At 36.1% G+C, this 20,305-nt stretch overlaps 1 protein-coding gene across 3 annotated transcripts; it reads right to left on the bottom strand.

Moving 5' to 3' along the window:
- Window positions 1-309: 309 nt before the first annotated feature.
- LOC110663296 (uncharacterized) lies at window positions 310-19,689 on the bottom strand. Of its 3 annotated transcripts, XM_021822554.2 has the most exons (11): window positions 19,522-19,689; window positions 19,115-19,368; window positions 18,936-19,014; window positions 18,726-18,820; window positions 18,533-18,637; window positions 18,365-18,444; window positions 2,412-2,502; window positions 2,233-2,340; window positions 1,873-1,959; window positions 810-878; window positions 310-705 (listed from the first exon to the last, which is right to left on the bottom strand). In XM_021822554.2, the coding sequence occupies exons 2-11, from the start codon at window positions 19,352-19,354 to the stop codon at window positions 574-576; spliced, it is 1,086 nt and encodes a 361-aa protein (XP_021678246.1). In that variant the 5' UTR covers window positions 19,355-19,368; window positions 19,522-19,689; the 3' UTR covers window positions 310-573. The 3 variants fall into 3 exon arrangements, with proteins under 3 accessions (XP_021678246.1, XP_021678247.1, XP_021678245.1); XM_021822555.2 differs by having other exon boundaries at window positions 2,233-2,280; window positions 19,115-19,679; XM_021822553.2 differs by having other exon boundaries at window positions 19,115-19,677.
- Between the last annotated feature and the right edge of the window lie 616 nt (window positions 19,690-20,305).

The following is a 20,305-nucleotide window of genomic DNA, read 5'->3' as shown; positions in this document are numbered from 1 at the left end:
ACTAAGGCTGCAAGGTTTAGAAAGGAAAGAAAAAAAAATGAGGAAGCTCAAACTTCTAACACCCAAAAATAGGGAAAATTAAAAACCATTCCATCAAAAAAGACTTATTCTTGGGGCTGAAACATACCAAGAAATGACAAAAATAACATTTACGAACTCATTCAGGTACACAATAAAGCAGCAAGCATGCTGAAAAATATTGTTGAAAGTTTTAGAAAAAGCAAAAAACGTTTTGCAGATGACACGGATGCCTGCAAAGTCATCTTATGGTTGAAAAACAATTTTGTTAAACATAATGCCAAATTATGATTACTCCCTCAATCTATGCTTCAATCATATTAGAGCAAAAAAACAAAGGACAAATAACAAGCATTCCTTCTACCATTTGCATCCAACTCTTTTCTTTACCAAGAGCATGGTCAGAGTCAGAATAATGAAGATAGGAAGAGTTATCAGATGATACAATTTTTCTGTTGCTTCAACTTCAGCAAAACACGTCCGGTACCAGGTACAAATTCCAAAATTATGCCCCTATAGCAACAGGAAGAGTAATCCTAACAGATTGAAATTGCGTCAATCCAATTCTTGCTTGCTCTTACTTCTTTTCATTTTTGCCTTAAACCTCGATTTTGCCACAAGTGTCTGAACAGTGTTGAGGAAATTTCCAGCTGCCATAAAAACCAGAAGGATCCCACAGAATATTACCTGACAAAAGCAGTTGTGATTATTAAACTGAATGCCTATAATTCAATCAACCAACAGTGGAGAACATACTTCAGAAATAGGACAGAGATATTGGAGTGCATTACCTGCCACTCAGATACAACCCTTACGAATGCAGTCCTGAGCAACAGGAGTCCAACATATGCCTCAAAACCCTAGAAAAAAGTACGGAAGCATGCAGAAAAAAAAAAAAAAAAAAAACTCAGGCCATGATGATTTAAACCAGAAAAGAATCAGCCCCTTAAACTATTCATGCTGGGCACCTTTTCATTGAGCTCCATTTCAATACAAAGGAATATCAATTAGTCAGCATTTGTTTTCTGTAAAACAATGCCCACGGAAAATATTATTTTGATAACATTTTCTCAAAGAATATTTTATTTTCTACAGTTTGGTTGTAAAATTGAAAATCAGCCAAAAAAAAAAAATTTCTGCTCTTTGGACTTTGGAGAATGGAAAGAAGGGTATTTTCTTTCAAAAAGAAGAGCATGAGAAAGTATTTTAGACCCCTTGTTTTTCCACTTGAATTTTAATTTATTTGACTAGAAGAGAAGATCACAAAAAAAAAAAATAAATAAATAAATAATTGTGGAGGTCACTGGCAGTATGTGGCAGCCAACAGCAAGCATCTGCAGTGGTCAAAGTACTACTGGCTGCGAAATGAGGTTGTATTGTGAGTTTTTTTTTTCTTTTCGCGAGTTTGTAAGGAACCCACAAAATGACTTTGACATTTGAAAATAGAAATTTTCCTTCAAAATGGTGCAGTTTACCCCTTCCACAAATAAAATATTTTCTATTAACAAATTTTCTTTGAAAACCATACAAAGAAAATGTAAGAATAATTTCCACAAAACAAGTGGACAAAATAAACAAGCTTTTCAACCAAAATTTCATATTAATTCAATAATATAATCTCATTTTTAAGACATCAGATTAAAATTTTAATTCTTTCATTATTCAGACTCTGGCATGTCATAAAAATTATGACTAATGACGGTGCAAAAAGTGTCATTTGAATGAATCTTCATTCATGGCTAATATCTAGGCTCAATCTAATGAAGCAAACAATAGGGCACCTGTTCCATCTATAAATCTTACCAGAAGTAAGATGTAGATTTTTTTATTTTTTGAAGAGGCAGATTGAATCACCTGTAAAATGAAGAGAATAGGGCACAAAAGCCATAATTGGCCTTCCACTCCAGCTGTTTCACCCCAAACAACATCCATTCTCTTGGCCTAAAATAAGAATAAAGTAAAGACTAAATGAGGCATATCCTGTTAGCATATTGCGATTGAAGCAATCCATATTCAGCATATCCAACTACCACATAATCTTCTTTTATACCAATCATAGTAGATTTATGAAAAAAAAAAGAAAGAGGGGGTGGGGGTAGAGGGTGGGTGGGGTGGTGGGTGTGGTGGGTGTGTTAATAAATCAAAGCATAAAAACATCCAATGAAAAGGGCATGCATAAGGTTTGCAGTGTACAAAAATAATCCAAATTGCTACCTTCCCCAAGGCAATACGAGTATAAAGTCTTTGGCGTTGATATCTGTTCTGTAGAAGCATTGAAACACCTTGCATTATTGCCCATTGCAAGAAAAGTTGCACCCCTCTCTGCATATTGTTTAAGCATTTCTTGATCATATCAACAGTAAATGCAATTAGCAGACTGGAAAAATAGTAACCTGCTTCTGGGCACAATTTGGTTGTCCCTTAATCTCCCATGTGAGACTAACAAGGGCCATAATCATAGCACAGTAATGATGGTATATCCACCTGCAAAAGCAAATCAGGCATCTTTGCTGAAGTATTACTTTTTCCAAGTAGAGAAATAATATAAATAAAGTAACCAAACTATTTGGCACGCCTGTACTTTATGAAAAATATCATATTCAAGTCGTTCAAACTTCAAAAGGTCAAAAACCCTGATGGTAACCCAGCCCCACAAAAGAACAGACTTGCACCAGAGACATTTATGATTAAAGTGATAATAACTCAATTGCATCTAACAATGGTACCTTTTACAGTGATATATTCTTAAAAGCAAATAAAAAAAAATGAAAAACAAAAAGAGAAAACAAGAAGAGAGCTAGGCCCGTGCACGATCTGGTTCGGAACCGGGCTGGTCCAACCTGGAACTGATACCAGACTGAGCAGAACTGGTCCTGGTAGTCAGGTTCGACTCTAGGCCAAAACCAGATTTTTTTTTTCTTTTAAAAAAATATTTGAAAAATTTTTAAAAGAATTTAGCCGTTAGATTTGATCAAAACCAGAATTGGAACCGACGGAGACCCTGCAGTTCTGGTCCCCCTGAACCTTGAACTGATACTAGTGGCCACCACTAAAAAGAGTTCCATGATCAAGAAACCCTTAAATGACAAAATGTGGCTCTCCTTCAACATTTTTCTGCATTAAATACATATAAATATTTATGAGAAGAAGAAAGGAGATTCCAAAACTCAGAATCATGTTTTTGACCAAAATTGTGATCTTGTAACCAAAAATGAAAGCAACAGTAATACAAGATAATGTAAAATGAAAAGTTTTTAGACTAGAAATAAAAAATTGGTTATTAATGCAAGTGCTATATGGTTACATCAGGCAAAGAACAGCCAAGACAGCAAACTGTATTGCAGAGAGAAAGCAAGAGAGGAAAAGAAACCACAAACTCACAAATTCCTGTTGCATTACTCAAAGATGAATCATCAACACTTTACGAACTTCCAACCCATGAGCTTGGAAATAGCTAAATCACTTTCTCCTTTTAAGACCTTGGGAATGTACAAATTAACATTGTACAAATCCGCAAATTTTGAAAATATTATCAGACATGTTCACAAAATGTCAATACCAAGTGTCTTTGATCTCATCATGCATTTGTTATCCACACCACTCGTATTGAGACAAAATGAAATCTCAAATCCTTCTGTTAATATGATTATTTCCAATATTTTCTGTCCAACAGGATAAGACATTATTGTTACCAGTACACTTTTCTATCCAACAGGATAATACACTGTTGTAACCACTAATAAATCTCAAAGAATAAATTTAGACAAGGACAATGACATAACAGCTATAGTTATCAAGATATACTCTTAAAAAAGGAATGTGACATAACAGCCATGAAATGCTCAAGGTCTTCAGATCTTGCAAGGAGCTAAACAGCAAGAAAAACTGTTCTCAGTAGTTTTGAAAAATTAGCCCACTCATCCTCTAATTTGATATGATCTTATGGAAACCACAAGCTCGTATAACATGTAAAATGTCACTAGAATACTATATTGAGCTTATCACAAGTTTCATTACTCATATCTAGTATGGGATAATAACCATTTGAGTGCCCAAACATGTGTATGAATGAAGAAAAATTTGTAATCAAGTGCCTTTGCACTTTTGAATGACCAGAAGTACCAAAAAGTCTAAGCTCTCAAATAGAAACCTAAAAAGCTTTAAAACGTTTAGCAATCAAAATGTCTTTATCCCTTCCAAATTAGAATAAGAAAGAGGACAAAATGAAAAATAAGGGATAGGGGCAAAAAGAAGAAAGAAAGAAACCAAAAAGAGACTTTGCAGGAAAATCAAGCAATAAGCTGCACATTCAATTCATCAACACTCTAAGGCTCAGTTTGAAATTGTTGTCGGAATTACTATTAAGAAAAGTACCTCTTTAAATTAGTTAGAGATTATTATACATTAGTTTAAAATTAAATTTGACATGTTTTTTCAAACTACTTTTTTCGACAAAATATAAAATAATGCTTTTTCAAAAGGCACTTTGTTAGCCTCTCAACCGCAAACCCAAACGGGGCCTAAATCATTAGCATAGAATACTACAATCATAAAATAAATAACAGATCATCATAAAATAATAAACAAATAAATCCTACCTAAGTAATTATTAACATCTCCTAGAAACGCAAACTTTCAAATAAATATTGAGCAAATGGCCTATTTTGGCCCTTTAACTAATAGTCAATGGTCATACTAGCCCCTAACAAAAATGTACAGTAAAAACAAACCCCTCAAATTTCAATTGGGTTCAATAGACCTTTTATATTTCAATTTTAGCTCAATTGAACTCAATCACATGCTCTCACACGATGAAACACGATCTATTTTAATTACAAAATGTCCAAATTAACCCTTTATATTAGTATAATAATTAAATAGGCCATTGCTTTTTATTGGAAGTTAATTGAACCCTTCACAATTTAATTTAGGCCAAATTGAAAATTTTTTTATCATTAACAAAAAAGAACAAAATATCGCTCTTTCTTTTTTCCATCTTCCTCTTTATTGATCAAGAACCAGCCACCTCTCCCTCGTTCATTCCCTTCCTGATTGAAACTCCATCCTTTCTCTTTTACAAATAACTAGAGACAAATCCTAAGGGACATTTGGCACAAGGTTAACAAATGATAATTATTACCCTTGCAACTTTTAATCTTTCATTAATGTTATTTAGATACTTAAAGAGACTAAGTTAATTTTTCATCTCATTAATATTTATAGCCTCTTGAGGGGTTAAATGTTAAATCTTGGAAGGACTAGGTTAATAATTATCCTCTTTAAAAGTTAAAACTTACCAAGATAACATTAAACTCTTGATTTTTTAACTTTCTACTAAACACATTCTAGCAGTCACGAAGAAGAAAAAAGCGTCTTTAACTCTTTCATTTTCATATAGCAATGATTTCTTTCCCATTCACTTACAAAACAAAAACTTTGCAGCTCTAAACCATATTTGTACTGTCATCCATTTGGCCAATCTCTCCTCCATAAAATCCAAACTACCATCCAAAATGAAAATACCAACTTTTCTTCAATCACTAGACACAGCTCTAGAGAAACTCAAAAAATCCAAACAACAAAATAAAATATTTGGTTCTCTATTCTAGACCTACTCATCATCATTGAAGGCAAGGTTCATCAAATCTACTTAACCCTAACTAAAATTTGAAGGTCTTAATTGACTACAATTAAAATTTAAGGATTTATCTGATTATTGCATAAAAACTGAGTCGTCAATTTAGGCCTTTTGCCTTTTTTTATTCATTAAAAATCTACTTCACTAATTTTTTCTAACACCATTAGTTAAAAGACGTTAATTTTGCACTTATTTGGCCAAAATTAGAAGTTAAGAGGTTGGTTTAACTATAAATTTTTGTCAGGGACTACTATAACTATTGTCTATTAGTTAAAAGGTCAAAATGAGCCATTTGCCTAAATTTTGATAAATTACTAAAAATAACATCATCAATAATAGAAACAACAACAATAATATCCTACTCTTTTCCAGGTACAAAAATAAAACTCTTAAACAGAAAAATACACAACAAAGTAAACACTAAAAAAAGGGAAAATCCCAAATTCATTTTCCCTCACCATATTATGTCAACAATTAATTAAAATAATTTTGTGTTTCCTTTGATTGTAATGTGAGAGATTTGGTCAATGTGTTTGTATGTGTCCATGTTAGCAGCCCAAACATGGATTCAGCTTTCTTGGGCCAAAGTTCAAGGCCTTTACGGCTGTATTATAGAAAGAAATGAAAAAAAAGGGCTGGCTGCAGCAAATCAGAATGGAGGAATAGAAGATTCTAGCATGGGACAGTTGTCAATGAATGATTTGGAGAAGTTTTCGTTAGCACACTTTGCGGATCACACCAAGCATATGATGCTGAATTGAGCAAGGCAATATTCTTGTATATAAATAACCCTTTATCCAAGAAAAGAGGATATGAAAAATTTATATTTATTGTATCAACAATTCTTGCTGGGGCTAGCTTGAGCTAGTTAAGGATTGTATTCCTAGAATATTGCTATTTTTATTATTGAATGGAACTTGGCCATTAGTGGCCTTTCAATCTCTATGTTTCCCTTTTCTATTCTACTCCATTGCTTTCTATTCTTTTTTTGGATTTTTGCTCCTAACTCTAACATTTGGTCTGACTCGCCGAATCTCAAACACATGACCAAAACAATGGAGGGAAGAGTTGAAGAGATAGAGAAGAGCACGACTAGCATGGGGGAAGTTTTAGCCGTCATGAAAGTGGAGCAGGAGAAGCGCATGGCCAATTTCCAGTTAGAGAAAGAGCAACATTTTACAAGGTTGGAGTCCTTACTTATCAATCCCTATACTAAGACAACGGTAGTGGAAGGAGATTGTTCAAGTAACAAATCTACCACCCCAACAGTGGTGCCTCCACCTGTTATACCTACAGTTGAAGATAATTCCATGGCAATGAAAAAGGTAGAACTCCCAGACTTTGATGGCACCGATCCAACTGGTTGGCTCCTGAGAGTGGAACAGTATTTCACTATCAATTCTACCAAGGAGGAGATGAAGGTTCCCTTAGCCATGGTTTGTATGGAAGAACATGCTTTGCACTGGATGCGGTGGTAGCGTTTGCGCAATCCTAATCTCACATGGGTTCAACTCACAGATGAATTAATGCATCGGTATGGGGGAGATATGAGGACTAATATGTTTGAACGCCTATCTACCTTACTTCAAGAAGAATCTGTAGATGATTTTTGTTATGGAAAGTCAATCACTATATTATTTCTCTGTATATTCTGTATTCTGTATTCCTATTTAGGATTTCTTATTTAGGATTTCTTCCTAATTAGTAGAACACAATTATAGGAATCAATTGTATATATATACCCATGTACAAATTAATTGAAATTAAGGAGAATCATCTCTTTCTACATGGTATCAGAGCAGGTCATCAATCTAGGGTGACTATTTGTTCTCACCACCCAGCTCAGGAGATACCTTGGCCGCCGACCGGCCGTTTCAACATCGCCGGCGTCGCCTCAACCCCCTCATTCCACCACTGTGTGCTGTTGCCTGATCCAGTACACCATTAAAGGACTTCTGAGGTTTGGCTCTCAGATTCTATTTCGGTATTTGCTTAATTTGTGATTTTGGGTTATTTTGCTGCTGTAAGCACTTTGGATTAGCGTTTCGATTAGTTTTCTTTGTCTCAACAAATGGCAGACAATAAGAATGTTATTTCTGATGTGATTCCGGTGATGACTAAGATTGTGGAACACAAACTTAATGGTTCGAATTACCTAGAGTGGAGTAAGACCGTTAGGGTCTATTTGCGTAGCATTGATAAGGATGATCACCTTACTAAAGATCCACCCACTGATAATATACGACTAACTTGGCTAAGGGAGGATGCTCGGTTGTTTTTGCAGTTTCGGAACTCGATTCACAGTGAGGTAATTAATTTAATTAATCACTATGAATTTGTTAAAGAATTGATGGATTACTTAGATTTTCTGTACTCTAGTAAAGGAAATATCTCCCGTATTTATAATGTTTGTAAGGCATTCTACCGTGCTGAGAAAGAGGACAAGTCTCTCACGGCTTATTTTATGGATTTTAAACGGGTATATGAGGAACTTAATGTGTTGTTGCCTTTTAATCCTGATGTGAAAGTTCAGCAGGCCCAACGGGAGCAACTGGCTGTTATGAGTTTTCTTGCAGGCCTTCCTTCAGAGTATGAGACTGCTAAATCTCATATTCTCTCCAGTTCTAAGATTTCCTCTTTGCATGAAAAGTTCACACAGGTCCTTCGTACAGAGAGTACCCAATCTTCACAGCCTGCCAGTAGTGTTCTTATTAGCCGTAATCCAAATGGACAACAGGGTAATAAAAGAGGAAGTAGAGGAGGAAATACAGGCAACAGAAGTAATCAGTGTAATGGAGAGGCTAGTTCTAATCAGGACTCAAGATGAGTCATTTGTTATTATTGCCATGAGCCTGGCCATACAAAATATAATTGTCCGCAACTTCAGAGGAAAAATTAGCGATCACAGATGGCAAATATGGCAGCAGAGAATTCTACAGTATCTTCCTCTAAGAAAACTGTTTTGGTATCTGCAGAGGATTTTGCACAATTTTTCCAGTATCAGGCATCTCTAAAGCCTATCAGTTCCCCTGTCACTGCGATCGCTGAGTCAGGTAAATCAACTATATGCCTTGTGTCTTCCTCATCCAAATGGGTTATTGATTCTGGTGCGACAGATCACATGACAGGTAATTTTAGTCTTTTATCTGCTTTTCAGTCTAATCTCACTTCCTCTACTGTTACTTTAGCTGATTATTCTACTTCTTGTGTCATGGGTTCTGGAACTGCGAACCCGACTTCGTCAATTTTTTTGTCTTCTATTTTGTGTCTACCAAAATTCTCTTTTAATCTACTTTCTGTTAGTAAATTTACTCGTACCGTAAATTATTCCGTTTCCTTTTTTCCTGACCAGTGTTTGTTTCAGGATCTTACGACGAAGCAGATTATTGGTAGAGGACGCGAGTCAGGTGATCTCTATATTCTGGAAAATCATGTACCGCGATCGCTTGTTTGCTCCAGTACCTTAACACCTCTTGAAGCTCATTGTAGATTGGGTCATCCTTCTTTGTCTACCATGAAGAAGCTGTGTCCTCAATTTCAGTCTCTATCAGTATTAGAATGTAAGTCATGTCAGTTTGCAAAACATCATCGTTTGCCTTCTGTGTCTAGAGTCAATAAACGGGCTTCATCCCCTTTTGAGTTAGTTCATTCTAATGTTTGGGGTCCTTGTTCTATTACTTCTAAAATTGGATTTCGTTATTTTGTTACTTTTGTTGATGATTACTCTCGTGTTACCTGGTTATATTTAATAAAGAATCTTTCTGAGTTATTTTCTATCTTTTGTGCCTTTTGTAATGAAATCAAAACTCAATTTAATATTTCTGTGCGCATATTAAAAAGAGACAATGCCAAAGAATACTTTTCAGCACAATTTCAGTCTTATATGACACAAAATGACATTTTTCATCAGTCTTCCTGTGTGGATACCCCATCCCAAAATGGTTTGGCCGAAAGAAAAAATCGGCATCTTCTTGAGGTAACTCGTGCTCTTCTTTTTCAGATGAAAGTTCCTAAATACTTTTAGGCGGATGCAGTTTCTACGGCATGTTTTTTGATCAATCGTATGCCGTCTTCTGCCCTTAATGGGGATATTCATTATACTGCTTTATTTCCTACAAAATCTTTGTTCCTTATTGAACCCCGTATTTTTTGTTGTATTTGTTTTGTGCGTGATGTTCGTCCACAGGTTACTAAATTGGATCCAAAATCTCTCAAATGTGTCTTCCTTGGGTACTCCCGGCTTCAAAAAGGATACCGTTGTTTCTCTCCTACTCTTAATCGTTATCTTGTTTCTGTAGATGTCACATTTTTTGAGTCCACTCCATTTTTTCCTCAATCATCTGTGTATGAGAGTCAGTGGGAGGAGGATGATCTCTTAATATATACTGTCCAACCAATGTCTAGTCCTCTCCCACAGCCTGTTCCTTCTGTCTCTAGACCTACTCGACCTCCCGTTGTTCATGTTTATTCCAGGAGACTGGAGATTCCTGACTCAGATCCTCCACCAGCTACTTCGTTGGGAGATCCTGTACCTCATACTGATCATGATTCTGATCTAGACTTACCCATTGCTCTTCGTAAAGGTAAACGTTCATGTACTTACCCTATCTTTTCTTTTGTTTCTTATAATCAATTGTCTTCTTGTTCTCGGTGTTTTGTTACTTCTTTAGACTCTGTTCCTATCCCTAATACTGTTGGTGAGGCACTGTCTCATCCTGGCTGGTGTGATGCTATGAAAGAGGAAATGGAGGCTTTAAATGCTAATAGTACATGGGAACTGTTGCCTTTGCCCACTAGTAAGAAAGCTATTGGTTGCAAATGGATATTTACAATAAAGGTAAATCCTGATGGTTCTGTGGCTAGGTTAAAAGCACGCCTTGTAACAAAAGGATATGCTCAGACATATGAGGTTCATTACTCTGACACTTTTTCTCTTGCAACTAAACTTATTTCTATTCGCTTGTTCATCTCTTTAGCAGCTACATATGGTTGGCCCCTGCATCAATTGGATATCAAGAATGCTTTCCTTCATGGTGATCTTCAGGAGGAGGTGTATATGGAGTAACCACCTGGGTTTGTTGCTCAGGGGGAGTTGGGTAAAGTTTGTAGGCTTCGAAAGTCTCTTTATGGCTTGAAACAAAGCCCTAGGGCATGGTTTGAGAGATTCAGTGAAGCAGTACAGGAATTTGGTATGCAAAAGAGTAAGTGTGATCACTCAGTATTTTATAGGCAATCTGAGGCTAGTCTAATTCTCCTGGTAGTCTATGTGGATGACATTGTCATCACTGGGAGTGATTCTGCAGGTATTTCATCTCTTAAAACCTTCCTCCAAACCCAGTTTCAGACCAAAGACTTGGGATTGTTAAAGTATTTCTTGGGTATCGAAGTTATGAGAAGTAAGAAGGGTATTTTCTTGTCTCAAAGAAAATATGTCCTCGATCTATTGACAGAGACAGGAAAATTAGGTGCTAAGCCTTGTAATGCACCAATGACTCCAACTTTACAACTGTTAGCAGGGGATAGTGAGTTGTTTGGAGATCCAGAGAGATACAGGAGATTGGTAGGAAAATTGAACTACCTTACAGTCACTCATCCTGACATTGCTTATGCTGTTAGTATGGTAAGTCAGTTTATGTCTTCCCCAATTGCTACTCATTAGGAAGCCTTGGAACAAATCTTGTGTTATCTGAAGGGCGCTCCAGGAAGAGGTTTGCTATATGGTAATCATGGGCATTTGAATGTTGAATGTTGAATGTTTTTCAGATGCCAACTGGGCTGGATCTAAGGTTGACAGGAGATCAACTACTGGATATTGCATTTTTGTTGGAGGAAATTTGGTATCTTAGAGAAGCAAGAAGCAGAGTGTAGTTTCTCGATCTAGTACTGAATCCGAATACAGAGCTATGGCACAATCAGTATGTGAGGTAATGTGGATACTTCAATTATTAGATGAGACATGTTTGAAGACTTCCCTGCCTGCAAAATTGTGGTGTGATAATCGAGCTGCTCTCCATATTGCTTCTAATCCGGTGTTTCATGAGCGGACCAAACATATTGAGATTGATTGTCACTTTATTCGTGAAAATATTCAACAACAGATCATCTCAACAGGACACATCAAAACTAGAGAGCGGTTAGGAGATATTTTCACAAAAGCTCTGAATGGAGCTAGGATTGACTACATTTGTAACAAGTTGGGCATGATTAACATCTATACTCCAACTTGAGAGGGAGTGTTATTGAAAGTCAATCACTATATTATTTCTCTGTATATTCTGTATTCTGTATTCCTATTTAGGATTTCTTCCTAATTAGTAGAACACAATTATAGGAATCAATTGTATATATATACCCATGTACAGATTAATTGAAATTAAGGAGAATCATCTCTTAATGAATTTGTTGAGCTAGCAGCCCAAGTGGAGGGTCTCAATGACCAGCAATAAATGGGATTCTTCTTGAGAGGATTGCGCGATGATATACGAGTAAGAATTCGTTCCCCTGATTCTGTAGACATTTCTCATATCATGCAATTAGCTAGAGAGATTGAATTAGAGAACTAGTATGTATTATTGCAAAACCTCCATAGAAGGTTGTAGGAGGAGGAAACTCTCGCGGAGTGCAAAATCAAGGGCTTTGGCCCAATTTAGACCAAATAAATTCTCCAAAATCTTATTCCCCAATGGCTAGACCCATAACCCAATTTCATAAGCCCAAATTTCCTGAGTTACAAGCCCCAAAACCTATAGACAAAGCACCTCCTGACCCACCAAAATTCCTACAACATACTTCTAACCCTATAACCCCAGCTGCTTCATGATCTCAAATTGCCAATAGACCCAAGGGGACAAGACAGTATACACATCAAGAATATCTGGAATTACGGGCAAAGGGGTTGTGTTATAGTTGTCAGCAACCCTTCCATCCCATGTATGAGTGCCCAAATAAAACTTTAAGAGCTCTAATTGTAGGCGAAGATGAAGTAGCCAATCACCAACAGGAAGGCGAGTTTGCGGCTGTGGAGGCTAATTCCACTACTCTAAAGATAACCGATGAAGCCCTTTTTTCTCGCATGTAGTTGCCATTTCATTATGTGGGAGGTTTTTCTTCTCATCAGACTACGAAATTACCTAGGACAATTAAGGGTTCACCAGTCATCATTATGATTAACAGTGGAGCAAGCCACAATTTCATCTCTGGTAAAGTAGTTTCTCAATTGAATTTAATTATGGATGTAACGCCTGTATTTGATGTTCTTTTTGGTGATGGTCACAGGACAAAATCCGAGGGAGTACGTGTTAAAATTGATTTAGGGCAAATTGAAGTCATTTCCGATTTCTGAGTTTCCGTTGGGTGGAGTTAATATAATTTTGGGAATTTCGTGGCTAAAAACATTGGGTGAAGTTCAACATAATTGGGCAACCCGACAAGTGTCATTTCAACAGCATGGACAGCTGATTACTCTTTGTGGCAACCCTTCTCTCACTAAAGCAATGGTAACAATTTTGCAACGTCAGAAATTGACAGATATTGATTTTGGGGTGTTGCCTTGGGAATTAAATGAATTAGACAGTTAGAGAGAGTTTGAAGCAAAAATCACGCAATCGCAGCAAGGCGACTTGAATAATTTAGTCCGTGAGTTCAATGAGGTGTCTGGAGACATTACAAACCTTCCTCCTTCTCGCCCTACTGATCATGTCATTCCTTTAATAGAAGGAACTACTGCTGTTAATGTAAGACCATACTGATATGGGCAATTCCAAAAAGATGAAATCAAGAAAATGGTGACAGACATGCTTGCTGCAGGTATAATTTGACCGAGTTCCAGCCCTTTTTCAACTCCTGTCTTATTGGTTAGGAAAAAAGACGAAAGCTGGAGATTTTGCGTCGACTACAAAGCTCTAAACAAGGCTACCATTCTAGATAAATACCCAATTCCAGTGATTAATGAAATGCTAGATGAGCTTACAGGAGCCAAATATTTCTCTAAACTCGATCTGAAGTCAGGGAATTTTCAGATACGAGTATCTGAAGCAGATATTCCGAAGACAGCTTTCCGAACCCATTCGGATCACTATGAGTTTGTGGTAATGCCATTTGGTTTAATGAATGCTCCTGTGACTTTTCAAGCGACCATGAACGACTTGTTCCGATCATATGTTCGTCGTTTTGTGCTTGTATTCTTTGACGACATACTAATCTACAGCAAGACATGGAATGAACATCTGCAGCATGTTAAGAGTGGTGTTGACTTTACTAAAGCAGAATCAATTTCGGGTGAACCAGAAAAAGAGCTCTCTTGGCAGGAATATGGTGGAATATCTGGCTCATATAGTTTCAGCTCAATGGGTTGCTATGGATCCTTCCAAGTTTTCGAGTGTTGTTAACTGGCCCCAACCTAAGCTGCTAAAGGCAGTAAGGGGATTTCTCGGGTTGACTAGGTACTATCACAGATTCATAAAAGGATATGGTCTTCTAGCATAACCTCTCACTCAATTATTAAAACAAGAACATAATGGGAAATTACTTTGGAATCCACAAGCTCAGCAGGCCTTTGATCACCTCAAACAAGCCTTGGTACATTCCCCAATTTTGGCAGCACCAGATTTTTCTAAAACATTTATTGTTGAGTGTGATGCCTCAAGTACAGGAGTAGGAGCGGTCTTGATGCAAGAAAAGAAGCCAATTGCTTCTTTCAGTAAGGCATTATCTCCACAATCTCTTTCAAAATCTGCTTATGAGCGTGAAATGATAGCTCTTGTCCTCGCGATTAAACATTGGCGTCCTTAATTGGGCAAAAATTCATAGTTCATACTGACCAGAGCAGTATTCGGCATTTACTTCAACAACACATTTCTGCTCCTACCCAACAATTTTGGGGAGCAAAGTTGCTTGGTTATGATTTTCAGATTTTATACAAACCAGGCTCTTCTAATTCCGCAAGAGATGCTTTATCTCGAAGGGATGAGGATATAACGTTAACAGTTACAAGCATTCCCCAATGGATGGATTGGCACCAAATTGAACGGGAAGTGGCAAGTGATCTGACGCTTCAAAAAATTATTCAGGATCTTCAATATAATCCTGAGTCCCATGTCCATTATTCTCTCATTCAAGGGAGATTGTTTTATAAAGGCAGGTTGGTAATATCAGCATCTTCCCCTTAGATCAAGAAATTATTACAAGAATTTCACTCTTCCCCTTTAGGGGGTCATTCCGGTGCCTTCAAAACTTACAAGAGGGTGGCATCTAATCTCTATTGGCAAGGAATGATGAAATCAGTTCAGTGTTTTGTAGCAAAGCGTCTTATTTGCCAAAAACACAAATATGAGACTACTTCTCCTGCTAGGTTATTGCAGCCACCTCCTATTCCGGATCGTGTTTGGGAGGATATTTCTTTGGATTTCATCACAGGACTTCCTCAATCTAATGGTGTTGATGCCATTCTTGTGGTTGATCGTTTATCAAAATATGGACATTTTCTTGGGCTGCACCATCCTTACACAGATTAAAACAGTAGCTGAGCTGGTTGCTAAGGAGATTATACACCTTCATGGAATGCCTCGATCAATTTTAAGTGATCCAGATCCTTTGTTTCTAAGCAATTTCTGGTCTGAATTATTTAAATTGCAAGGAACTCAGCTGAAAATGAGTAATGCTTATCATCTTGAGTCTGATGAGCAGGCAGAGGTTTTGAATAGAGGATTAGAAACTTATTTAAGGCGTTTTGCTTCTAAGCAACCCAAGCAATGGAGTAGATGGCTTCCACGGGCAGAATATTAGTACAATTCAAGCTATCATACAGCTGCTGGTTTAACTCCTTTTGAAGTGGTTTATGGCAGACCACCCCCTACTTTACAACAGTTCTTACCTAGAGAGACCAAAGTGGAGGCTGTAGCAAAAGAATTGGCCACACGAGATGAGCTTCTTCAACAATTAAAGTATAATTTGTCAAGGGCACAACAACGAATGGTTAAAGCAGCTAATAAACACCGCAAAGATGTCAATTTTGTTGTTGGTGATTCTGTTTTTCTCAAGCTCAGGCCACACTGCCAGTCCACTCTTCAGGAAATCGTTTATTCCAAGCTTGCTGCTCGATATTATGTTCCTTTTACCATTGTGCAAAAGATTGGGAATGTAGCTTATAAATTACAGCTACCGAAAGGAGTTAAGATCCATCCTGTATTTCATGTATCACAATTAAAAAGGGCTTTGGGAAATCATAAGGTTCTTCAAGAGTCGCCTAAGGCATTCAAGGTGGAGGAACACTTTGTTGAACCAGAAGAAATATTACAGAAGCGAATTGTTGATGTTAATGGAGATCAAGTTCCTCAACTTTTAATCAAGTGGAAAGGGTATTCAGTAGAAGAAGCTACTTGGATGAATTATATTGATGCAATTAATCAGTTTCCTTCTTTAAGCCTTGATGACAAGGCTGTTGTTCAAGGGGAAAGTAATGTTAGCAGCCCAAACATGGATTCAGCTTTCTTGGGCCAAAGTTCAAGGCCTTTACGGGTGTATTATAGAAAGAAATGGAAGAAAGGGCTGGCTGTAGCAAATCAGAATGGAGGAATAGAAGATTCTAGTATGGGACAGTTGTCAGTGAATGATTTGGAGAAGTTTCCGTTAGCACACTTTGCAGATCACACCAAGCATATGATGCTGAATTAAGCAAGGCAATATTCTTGTATATAAATAGCCATTTATCCAGGAAAAGAGGATATGAAAAATTTATGTTTATTGTATCAGCAATTCTTGCTGGGGCTAGCTTGAGCTAGTATTCCTGGAATATTGCTATTTTTATTGTTGAATGGAACTTGGCCATTAGTGGCCTTTAAATCTCTGTGTTTCCCTTTTCTATTCTGCTCTCTTGTTTTCTGTTCTTCTTTTTTTTTTTTTTTTTTTTGCTCTTAACTCTATCAGTCCATGGGTTTTTGCAGATGTATGCCAACAAAGATGGACTTTTAGTTATTTTCCCAAATCCAAAGTAAAATCAGTTAATGCAAATTTTCTTTTTTGGCTTGTTGATAATTGGAAGGCCTATGAAAGGATTTCACATACACAAACTGGCAATTATTTTATACATAATACACCATTGCAGAGCCAGTGCAATGCTCAAAAACCATAAACACCCATTTTACAACCTTTGACATTTAAATTGATTCACAATGCCCAAAAGTGGTAGCAAAAACCTTATAAGTCATTCACAGTCAAGATAAATTAATTCATACTTCAGTTGCAGACATCTCAAACTGTCAGCTAATGCACATAAAGTCTCTAACTATATGATTATCCTCCAATTATTGAAATTCTGTGAAGCATGGAAACGGCTACAGATGGAGTTTCCCCTTTTTGGAAACGTTTCCAACACAGAAACAGTGGGATACGGCAAAGAATCGTTTCAGGCCTGTGTCCATAAATTTTGAAACGTGGAAATGCGTTTCTTTAAAAAAAAATAATAAAAATTGACCAGAGAAGAAGAAGTACCACTACCAAAGGAAGAACACGAAGAACAACCCACAAGCGTGCAAGATAGAATCCTCAAAAAGCATCACCACCAACAAGCAACAATCCCCAGACAACAAATGACCAAAACACTAAAAACAAATGTAGAAACAAATTGAATGGGAAGAGGCAATAGGGACAGATTGCTAAAATAAAAATTGTGAATATTTTTAAATTAATGAAGACAGTGGGCTGGGTTGGGCTGGGCTTTAAACGTGGGTTAGATCACAGATCAGTTTGTTTGGTTTGGAACTCTGGGCTAAGTTAAAAGATTATTAGGTTAATTTTTAACCTAGTTTATATTTACTCTCTATTTAGGGATTAAATGTTAAAATTATTAAAATCCTACTTTATTTTTCATTAAAATTGGTTAAAAATAAAATTTATGGTTGAGTATATATATATATATATATATATATATATATATATATATATATATATATATATTCCTCTACGTTTCCATTTTCTATATTTTTTAAAAATGTCATTTCCCTGTGTTCGTTTCCGCATTTTCCCATGTCGGCGTTTCCTTTTGTGTGCTACATAGTTGAAATGTTGCAAATAGAGAAGGATTTGACCACCTAATGGCTCTATAAATACATCAGAGTTGCCAACAAAGCAAATGTACAATTCAAATCAAAGGATGACCAAGTGGCAACAAATGATACTAGGTGTTTCTTTGGAGGACATGGTAACTGAGCAATTCAGACATGTGAAATAAACTAAATTAAAGATCGACTTCAGTAACTGGCAAATCAAGCAGCTATCAGAAGTTTCAGACTGAGGAATGAGCAAGCATTGATCACCACACCAGGTCCACAAATAGGAAGCCAGTAAGATAATAAAGGTCACTACTCCAAAGCACTTCATTTAGAAACAAACCAAACTAGATATTCTTGTGAGCTAGGAGTTAGTAGCAGTCTGTAGTTCCAATCATCCAGCAAGCAGTTTGCCTATGGGTGATCTAAATGCATGTCTTCAAGGTAAGGAAACTAAGTAATTTTCATCAATTACTAGTTCCCTTGTAGTTTTAATGAGTCCAGCATAGTGAACTTCAAAGTCATCTTAAAAGAGGTTCATCAGGACGTTAAGGAAACAACTATTCATATGGTCATGAGTAGGTCTCAACAACACTTTGAACAACAGTATTTTCAGAAATCAGCCCATAAGATTCAACAGCAGTAGAAGGTAGCAAGAAATTACCATGGACGAATATCACTTCCATTGGCTCTTAAAATGTTTTCTCGCAAAGCCAAGCCGGTATAGAGGAACAATAGCCATGCCTGACAAATTGTATTTAAAAAGGACATGAATCTTGCATGAGAATTGAAATCCACATAATCCTCAAAGAAAAATAATAAAAGAAATTACCTGGTAGAGTTGAACAGGAAATGCCGGCAAGCATCCATTCCAGACCCAAGATCTTAGGATTAGTAGAACTGATGGGAAAAGTAGAAATAGAAGGGCCGTTCTATCCTGCTCCAAAAAAAAAGCACGCTATGAACTATTTGATGCCAAAACTTGGCTAAGCAACTATAAGAGAAGAGGGAAGGGGTGAGATTACCCTGTAACTGTTGTACTCCTCCTTGACCTTCAATTGAACATCTTTACGAGAGGCTCGGACATTTATAGGTCCCAGAAACATCTTGAGAAAACCCCCTGGATTCAGAAAATGCGCATACACAATCAAAGAGAGGAATTGAGTCATTTATGAATTGGTTTGTAAAAATAAAAAAGAAAAAGAATAGAAATGAAGAATTAGGATTATAGAAACCCTGAGCTTTGGTTGGAAGAAAAGCAGCGGCGTCTCCATCAACCATGATACATCTAGCTCTATGTAAATCCTCTTCGAGCTGCAGGGGCGTAGAAACAAAATAAAATTTTGGGGAATAAAACATACCAAATTGAAAGGAGATTGATGATCCATTTATGCAAAAGAGGAAAGGAAATTGCCTTATCAGCTAGCTTGGAATCGAGAAGCTTATGGGAGAGGAGAGAATCGAGGAGGGAGCGGCAGCGACGTATGGAAGAGTCGAGGGAAAGAACACGCTGGCGGAGGGACTGTTCATCGTTGGAAGACCTTGAGATTAAAGAAGCCGCAGAATCCTGCAGGTCTTTGGCCTGCTCAACCACTCTAGCGACCTCATCCTCAATCTTGTTGGCGGATTCCTCGACGGTGGAATTGGAATCCATGAAATTAAATCCTTCTTTTGATCGAAATCGATGAAGTTAAAATTACTAATGATAGTATAACAATTAAACACAAGCAAATTGAAGCAACAATATCTCTCTCTTCACCTCAGCAGCATTCACAAATAATAATAATAATAATAATGATGATGATATTTTGTGAAGCTTACGCAGAAGCTATCTCTATCCGTATGTAATTTACACGCACATAACTGAAGTCTGTGCTTCCTTGTCCTTTTGAAAACATAACCTATCTCTCTCTCTCTCTCTCTTTCTCTATGTGCGGCGGATGCACGATATCACGTGGACTCTCTTGCTGATTCAACAATCCTTGGCATGTTTTCTTTTTTGCTACTCCATGTATAAAGATTATTATATAAATTTATAATTTGATGCTTAAATTTTACTTAATATTATACATTAATCTGTAAAAATTAAAAAATAAATTTTTTAATTTTTTTAATTTTAATATTTATAATAATTTTATTCATTAATAAAAAAATTAAATTATTTTATATTTTAAAATTATATATATTAAAATATAATATAGAATAAAATTTAATATTAAATTTTTAAAAATTTAAAAATTAAAATATAATATATTATAAAATTTAAAAATTAAATAATTAATTTTTAAAATTTATATGAAATAAAATTTAAGGATCAAATTATAAATTTCTTAAATTATTATCCTTTCATCAAAATAAAATGAAACACTGTTCATGCATACATTATCATGAAAATATTATACTTATTCTCCTAAGACGTAAAATTATTTTTTTTTTTTGGCTTATAATTTATAATGTAGAGGGAAGAGCTAATAATTTTTTTCTTATGAAGTATGTTTAACATTAGATATTTTGAGAAAAGTTTTTTTTCCATATATTAATTGAAAATATTAAAAAATTAATTTAAAATTAAATATAATATACTTTGAATATAGAAATTTTAAAT

The sequence above is a fragment of the Hevea brasiliensis genome, chromosome 9 (assembly GCF_030052815.1).
Source record: "Hevea brasiliensis isolate MT/VB/25A 57/8 chromosome 9, ASM3005281v1, whole genome shotgun sequence".
In the NCBI taxonomy this organism is placed as follows: domain Eukaryota; kingdom Viridiplantae; phylum Streptophyta; class Magnoliopsida; order Malpighiales; family Euphorbiaceae; genus Hevea; species Hevea brasiliensis.
Note: the sequence above shows the minus strand (reverse complement) of the source record. Positions and strands in the feature narration are given on the sequence as shown.